Genomic DNA, 8,114 nt, shown 5'->3' with positions numbered 1-8,114 from the left:
GTGAGAGAAAATGTGAGGGGCAGTTTTCTTTGTCCTAAAATGGTCTAAATAATTTCAAGGTATGTATGACGAGCACTTGGAAGACATTTTTGGTTGGAATCATTTTTTAATATTTAAATAGAAAAAGTGAGCACTGACTTTTTTTTCTCTTTTAGACACACACACGTCTAACAGCTGAAATATGCAGAGGAAATGAGCTCCTGCTCTGTCCTCCACAGTCCCCACGTTGTGGCTGAAGCTGTTGCCAGCCCTCTCTCCATCCTTTCCAACATACACAGAAATTCACAGCACAGCTGTAATGCATTCTATCTCGTGTGCACGTCCCTCCCCAACATCCCCATTCTTAAAAACCGAACAGTCGTTAATGGTCAGGGGCACATCCTTCCCGATGGCATCAGTTCCTACCCCACAATGGGATAGTGAGGAGATCTTCCGTCAGAAGTAATTTAGTGAAAGGGGTGGGATGGCCGGAGCTGGAGTAACCATCTGCATTGCTGCACTCGTATCAGAGTGAGGACAGAAGACATAAGTCAGGAGAGCATGGAGGGCACAGTTGCAAGTGAGGAGTCTCTCCATGAGACAATGTGGGGAGAATTCTCCCCACCAGGCTTAGATAAATCAATGTGCCAAAGTTCAAAAAAAAAAAAAATTAAAAAAAATCCAATAATCAGCAGTTCAAACACTATTGAATTTTCAAACTTCTCCCACCAAGACAGGCCAAACATAGCAGTAACAATCTAGATCTTTCCAGGAAGTGAAGGTAGAGCCCCGGGCATTCCTCCTGACAGCCCTGTATTAGGCCCTAGAAGTATCTGGAAAAGAAAAGGAGGGGTGTAAGGCATTGTACAGACCTAGGGCTCTCATTTTCATCATACCTGTCCAGGCAGACAAGGTCTATGAAAACAATGCTGAGGGCACAGTCAGGCACCTAAAGGAGGGTGGGCCGGATCCCAATCCCTTCCGGCACACTAACCGCCCTACCTAGGTGCCAGAGGAATAAACAACTTATGTCTCCACTACTGGCAACAAGCCCAGGGTCTGGGCTCACCTGCCGCTGCTGCAGCTGCTGCTGCTGCTCCATCTGCAACTTCTCAGTCTCAAAGACGACCGGAAGAACGAGGATCATGAAGGAAGTGGTTCCAATCCACAAGGCTGCCCTGGAAAACCTGCGGAGGGAGCATGAGCACGACGGCAAGACAAAAATACACAGCTTCACCAAGACCTCACCAGTAACCGAATCTCTCACCCTGCACATTCCGATGTTCTTGGTAGGCGCGTTCTACCCAACTCTTGCACTGTACTCCTACCGGAAACAGGAGGAGCAGTTCTAGAGACTGTACATCTAGTGAGAGTAGTCTGAACATCCTCCTGAGTTCTCACAGTGCTCCTTATACATTAATTATATCACATAATCTGAGCTGATCCTCACAACGACCCTGCCCAATAAGAACCCTCACTTTACAGACGAGGAAATAGAGACCAAGAAAGGTTAAAGTAGCACCAGTCCAAGGTCACTCAGTGATCTAGCTGGCGAGCTGGCTTCCAACCTAGGTCTGCGGCTCCCAAAGCCCGTGTTCATTCAGGGCACCTAGTCACCCCAGGCACACCCCAATGTCTTTGCCCTCGTCCCTTACCTGTACATTTTTTGAGCCACGAAGAGGGAGAGATCAAAAGTGGCTCCAGCCGCGGACCGGACTCTCTCGGGGAACATCTCCGTCAGACCCCACAGTCTCTCCGACAGAGTCTCATCTAACTGTGGTGGAGGAGGCGCGGATATGGGCCGAAGCAGCGGTAACCACCCCCCGACGCCGGGACATGCCGGTCTCCTGGAGCTAGGGCACCCCGGCCCCAGCGGAGCCTCACCCCGCCTCCCGGAGACGCCTCTGCTCGGACCTCTCTAGGCTCCGCGACGCGCCTTCGTCCCGCTCCTGCAGCACGCGGAGCCCTCACCCCCGCTCCCCGCCCGCACCCTCCCAGCCCCGCTCCGCCCAGCAGTGCCCAGTACCTCCTCGTCGTCTTCCTCCTCCAGCTCCTCCTCAGGCTTCTCGGCATCGCCTTTCGGAAGCAATTCGTCCGGGGACAGCGGCGCCCCAGGGCCCGCGGCGGCGGCGGCGGCGGCGGCAGCAGCCATGGCTGTGGGGAACACCGGAAGCGGAAGAGAAGAGGCGAGTGCGGCGCCGACGGCGGACAGAGCCGCCCTTCCGGGAGCCGGAGGCTGGAGAGCTGGGGAAGAGCGCTGCCCTCTGGTAGGCGGGCTTCACCGGCCTTCAGCAAAGGGCGGCCGGGAGGTCGGAGAACGTGAGACACGTGGGAAACTTATTAAAGCCCTGAATCGGGGTGCGTCAGCGGTTAATTCTGTTCTGTGGGCTTAGGGTGAGCCCGAAAATCTGCATTTTAACAAGCCTCCCAGAGATCGCACGTAGACAAACACGAATCCAGTTTCATTTCCCTGAGGGCTGTTTTTGGTAGGAGCAAAGTAGAGATTTGGAGATGTATTGGTCTTCTGCGAAAACGTCAAGTAAACAGTCCCAATGTACTAAAACAAAGGCGAGAGTGTACCAGGCACTGTTTGTACGTGCGAAGGGCGGGGGTGGGAGGGGCGCTCATTTAATCTTTGCATCAACCCACTGAGGTGCTACTATCCCCATTTTTTTTGGCCGGGCCATGCCGCATGCAGGAACTTAGTTCCCCAACCAGGGATGGAACCAGTGCCCACTGCATTGGGAGCCACAAGTCTTAACCACTGGACTACCAGGGAAGTCCCTATTGTCCCCATTTTAGAAATGAGGAGATTGACGCACAGTACAGGGTTGCTGCAAGTATTTCTGGAGGATGGATTTCAAGATGTGGGTTTGCCGGCCAAAACGTATGAACATTTAAAATTTTGGTAGGTATTAGCTAATTGCCCTCGGAATGATTATATCACATACTTTCACAATAGCAAATGGAAGTGTCCTTTTCTCCACACCCTCCCCAGCATTAGGTATTATCCATATTTGAAAATGCTCCTTTTTATAATGTGTCCCACAAGTTATTAATACAAGGGTAGTTTGATATACCTCTTTAGACAACTGACCATGGAACCGAAGAATCTCAGGATTGGACGGTCCTGATCCTTATCTGATACTTGAGAGACTTGTCCTGTGTTTACATATTCCGGGGAGGGGGGGGCGGGGTTTGCACTTTCTCCAGATAGAGTCCTCAGTCCTCTTTATCTCTGGACAGGGCAGCTCTAACTACAAAAAGTCTTCATGTCACAAAAAGGTGCGTACTGTCTGATTCCACTAGGTAAAGTTAAAAGACAGGCAAAACCAATCTGTGGTGAGAAAGGTAGTGATCCCCTTTGAGGAGGAAGAGGAGGTGTATCTGGGAAGGCAGGAGAGTGTCTGGGGCGCTGGTAAAGTTCTGTCTCTTGGTGTGTGTGGTGTTCCCACGGGTGTGCCCATTTTGGATAATTCGTCAGCCTGTACATTTATGAATTACACTTTTTGCATGTATTTAGATTTTTTTTTAAAGTAGGCTTGAAACCAAGCAGGATCCTGTGGGTCCCTCCCGGGTACAAATCCTTTCCCTGTCCCTGTTTCTTGTTTGTAGGAAATAGGCTTCTTTCAGCTTCCCTGACCTTCCCTGAGTTCCAAAGGGCAGGTGCAAACAGTTGCTAATCAGGGAAGGGAGGGAAAGCAGAAACAAAGGAGGAGCAGTCAAGAAACAGTGCAGCGATCCTGGTTCCTCCTCAAGGGATATACAGAACCTTTGGGTTCTTCTGCAGGAACTAAGGTCCCCACGCAGGTGGAGGATGGTAAACTCAGGCTGAGAGCAAGATTCCTGCAGCACCGCCCTGTTACCTCACCACCAACCAATCAGAAGAAAGTCTGCACACAGTGGAAGATAAGGAAGACTCTGACCCTCTCCCCAAATGATTCTCCCAGAATCTTTGGAGTCCGCCTTCTCCCCAGGTTGCTGACCTCCTGAATAAAGAAAGCTTTTTTTCCAACCAGCACTTGTCTGAGTATTGGCTTTTGAGCAGTGAGCAGCTGAACCAGAGTTGGTAACAGGCTAGCTCTACATAAATGCAAGGGCAATCAGATGCCAATGGCTTTTGATTCTCTTATGGGCTCTTTTAAGAAATGCTGGAAGACCAACACTCTTCCTTTTAAAAAAATTATTTATTTATTTTAGCTGTGTTGGGTCTTCGTTTCTGTGCGAGGGCTTTCTCTAGTTGTGGCAAGCGGGGGCCTCTCACTATCGCGGCCTCTCCTATTGTGGAGCACAGGCTCCGGACATGCAGGCTCAGTCGTTGTGGCTCATGGGCCTAGTTGCTCCGCAGCATGTGGGATCCTCCCAGACCAGGGCTCGAACCCGTGTCCCCTGCATTAGCAGGCAGATTCTCAACCACTGCACCACCAGGGAAGCCCCTAGACCAACACTCTTGAAGGGTAGAGAAGGCAGTCTTATGTGGAAACTACAGACATCATTGACTCTGATGAAATAAAATTCATATTTTATGGCAAGACAAGAAAAATTTAAACATAAAATCTTTCTTTGCCTGTTTGGGCCTCCTCCCTCCCCTTTAGTGTGTATTGTGCATCTGCATTAACCAGATCTCCTTAGGAGATAAACTTCCTTCTTGTAGAAGGCCATGATGACCCATGACCCACTACTCCCTGTGTACACATAGATGTGGATTGTGTAAACTGTCAATAATACGTCATTTAACATATAGCACTCTGTCTCAAAAACTTATATAACTGTGCTTTGACCTCTAACAGATGGAAAAATTCTCAGAGCTTTCTGAGAGGCTTTCTCCAGGTTATAATCCTCAATTTGGCTCAAATAAAAGCCTCCATTTCTTTCTTAGATTGACTGATTAATCTTTTTTTTTTTTCCATCGACAACGCCAAGTGGAAAGTCACAAATGCTAATATGAAGAAGTTTTTGGAAAACTTTGACCAATTAATTTTGTTTATATTCACAAACAGTACATGATTTTTCTAAAAATCCATGTTTAAGGCTGAAAGAGCTCTTTCAATGTTTATAAAATTGTCCAAGGATAAGAAAAAATATTGGGAATCATGCCATGCAGAGTATTCAAACCTTAGGAATAGACGTGATGATCCAGAAATGGCCAAGTGAGAAAGACAGAGCCCTGTGGAATCAGACAGGTCAGGGGGTACTTAGTCAAAATCATAGAAAGTAGAATGGTGGTTGCCAGGGGCTGGCAGGGAGGAGGAGATGGGGAGTTCGTTTCCGATGGGTATACAACAGCTTCAGTTTTACAAGATGAGCAGTTATGGAGATGGATGGTGGTGATGGCTGTACAACAGAATGAATGTACTAACATTACTTAACTGTATGCTTTAAAATAGTTAAGATGGTAGATTTTATGTTATGCGTTTTGCCACATAAAACAATTTAATTAAAAGCAAAAAAAAAAAATAAGAGAACAAGAAAAACAGAACAACTATCCCCCAAAAAACCCCCAAAGGGGCGGGGAGGGGCACCTTCTTTCCCCAAATCCAAGAGATTCGAGGAGGAGCTGCTGGAGATGAAGAAGGGAAACCTTCACTGAAGGTTTCAAGGGGAAATGCTCAGTAGCAGCAAAGAAGACGTGGTAAGACTGATGCCAGCCCAGGGGCCTCAATCGAGGCACAAGTAAGTGCTAATGTCTCACGCTGGGCACAAAGCTGACTCTGCCATCTGGATGAGGACGAGGTGTTCTAGAAACACCCCCGCCCAGCTCCTCTCATTCCCTATCCCTCAAGTCCATGGTTTCCACCTTTCCTGTTCCTGTCTTGTCAGAATGGGAAACTGGTAATATAGTAGTTCCTAATTCAGTTTGGTTCGGTGTGGGGCGTAGATCCCTTTGAGAATTTTACAAAAGCTGTAAGTACTCCTCCCCAATAGAACATACACATTAGCCCGTATCTGTACAACTGTGCATACGGATCCCCTTGTTAAGCCTCAAACTCTTAAGATTTCCTCTGATTTTTTTTGCACTCACACCCGCAGAACTTTCAATCTCAGCTCTTCAGTAACAGTTCTTCCCTTATCTGACACTCAGCTCAGAAATTTACAAAACCATTGTAGTGATTACAAATGATGATGTCAAGTAGACAGCACTATTTACTTGGGTGCCCCCAGAAGTAGTAGATTTGGTCAATAAAGGCTTTGAGGAGGAAGTATTTTAGGCAGAACCTAATAGATGTATCGGACAAAAAGGTAAATCTTTAAAGTATGTAGCATTTTTTTTTCTTTTTTTTGGCCACACCGCCCAGCTTTCAGGATCTTAGCTCCCTGACCAGGGATTGAACCTGGGTCCTCAGCAGTGAAAGCGCAGAGTCCTAACCACTGGACCGCCAAGGAATTCCTGAAAGCACGTAGCATTTCAGTGGCGGGGGGGGGGGGAATAAACCAACAAAGGTTAGGGTGGTGACATATAGCTGATTCTTTTTCCTATTTCTTACACATTTTCATTAATAGGATTATCCTTGACTCAGATCACACACCACATCCATCAGCAAACTTACAATTTGATGGTGGGCTCCACCTTCAATTCCTGCCTAGAATTTGACCACTTCACCTCCTCTGCTGCCACTTCCCTGGTCCCAGCCTTGAGCTCTTCAGTCTGTTCTGACCACACAGAAGCCAGAGGGATCTTTTTTGTTAAGTCAATCATAGCATTCCTCTGCTGAAACTCACCAACGGCTTGCTTCCCTCATCACCCCAAATACAAGTCCTCCTTCACTGCAGAGCTGTCCCACATGGCTGCAGCCCCCTCAGGTGCCAGTGGTGGTACAGATGGGACCAGGACCCATGTCACTATGACAACCAAACGTGCCCCTCCTGACTCCAAAGGTTTCAGTCCTAGCCCCTTCCCTCCCAGCTGTATCACATTGCTGGGCTTGTTTCTTCATCTAAAAGCAGGGGATGACGATAACAAACTTGAAAAATTCTCATGAGAATTAGAAATATAGCCCTTCTTTGGTTTATGTTCCAATAAACCCATCATAAGTTGAAAATATAAGTCGAAAATGCATGTAATACCCCTAAGCTACCAGACATCGTAGCTTAGCCAACTTACATGTGCTCAGAACACTTACATTAGCCTACAGGCGGGCAAAATCATCTAACACAAAGCCTATTTTACAAAAAGTGTCGAATATCTCATGTAATTTTTTGGATACTGTACTGAAATGAAAATGAAAAACAGAGTGGTTGTCTGGGTCCAGACTGGTTTTAAGTGTGTTGACTGTTCATCCTCGTGACTGCGTGCTGATGGGGAGCTGCAGCTCACTGCCGCTGCCTCGCATCACGAGCATCGTATTGCATTTTGCTGGCCCGGAAAACTATCGAAATTCGAAGTACAGTTTATACGAAATGCGTATCACTTTTGTGCCACCATGAAGTTGAAAAATTTTAAGTTGAACTGTCATAAGTCGGGGGACTGTCTACAGATGTCTGGTATCCAGGGTGCAGGGTAAATGGTTGCTAATGATACTGGTCTAGGAATGAGCAAACTCAATTGCGCCTATTATCTGCACCTGAAGATTTACACCCTCATATAACATCCTTTTCCAATGTCTTCTGAATTAGTCTCTCCTATTATCGGGAAGGAAGGTTATGGGCTGGGGCTACAGATCATGCTTCTCTATCCCTCCCCCATGGAGCTGGCCCTGAGGGTGGCCTACACACAGCAGCCTCCATTGGAGGCAGCCCCCCACACAGCTCCCCTCTTTCAATGTGGGCCGGGAATCAGCAGGCTCCCACACTTCCGCTGTCTGATCCTAGACCAGTTTCTGAACCTCCTGGGCTTTGCTTCCTTATCTGCCAATAGGCACGCTGACTGAGAGGCCTTGCTCCACAGGGCTGAGCTGAGGAGGAAATGAGAGTGTGAGCAACATCCTGAGCCCCGTCCAGGTGGGAAACAGGTGTCCTGACCTTAGCAGCCATCCCTGGGCTAAAGCCTGGGGCTCTGTGTCCCCACCCTCAGCGGCTTCCCCCTTGACTTTGGAAGCTCGACTCCCTCTTACTGCGTTTGGCTGGCTCCCTCGCCCAGCCAGAGAAGCCCAGCTCACTCGAAGACACAGATTCCCACTCCAGGAAACCAGGCCCCC

At 48.1% G+C, this 8,114-nt stretch overlaps 1 protein-coding gene across 1 annotated transcript; it reads right to left on the bottom strand.

The window, feature by feature from the left end:
• Positions 1–86: 86 nt before the first annotated feature.
• On the bottom strand, positions 87–2,168 carry TOMM22 (translocase of outer mitochondrial membrane 22). Its single transcript, XM_067698117.1, has 4 exons — positions 2,006–2,168; positions 1,635–1,753; positions 1,049–1,166; positions 87–812 (listed from the first exon to the last, which is right to left on the bottom strand). Exons 1-4 carry the CDS (start codon positions 2,129–2,131, stop codon positions 738–740), a joined length of 438 nt encoding a protein of 145 aa, XP_067554218.1. The 5' UTR covers positions 2,132–2,168; the 3' UTR covers positions 87–737.
• Positions 2,169–8,114: the final 5,946 nt, after the last annotated feature.

This window comes from Pseudorca crassidens, chromosome 11 (assembly GCF_039906515.1).
Source record: "Pseudorca crassidens isolate mPseCra1 chromosome 11, mPseCra1.hap1, whole genome shotgun sequence".
NCBI classification, from domain to species: domain Eukaryota; kingdom Metazoa; phylum Chordata; class Mammalia; order Artiodactyla; family Delphinidae; genus Pseudorca; species Pseudorca crassidens.
Note: the sequence above shows the minus strand (reverse complement) of the source record. Positions and strands in the feature narration are given on the sequence as shown.

Bases quoted from the DNA above. Each gene is read 5' to 3' on its own strand.
- TOMM22 (XM_067698117.1), bottom strand. From the start codon at position 2,131: ATGGCTGCTGCCGCCGCCGCCGCCGCCGCCGCGGGCCCTGGGGCGCCG. The intron at 1,754-2,005 runs GTACTGGGCACT...CCTCCACCACAG, and splicing joins AGGAGGAAGACGACGAGGAG to TTAGATGAGACTCTGTCGGA. The intron at 813-1,048 runs GTGAGCCCAGAC...TTTCTTTTCCAG, and splicing joins AGCAGCTGCAGCAGCGGCAG to ATACTTCTAGGGCCTAATAC.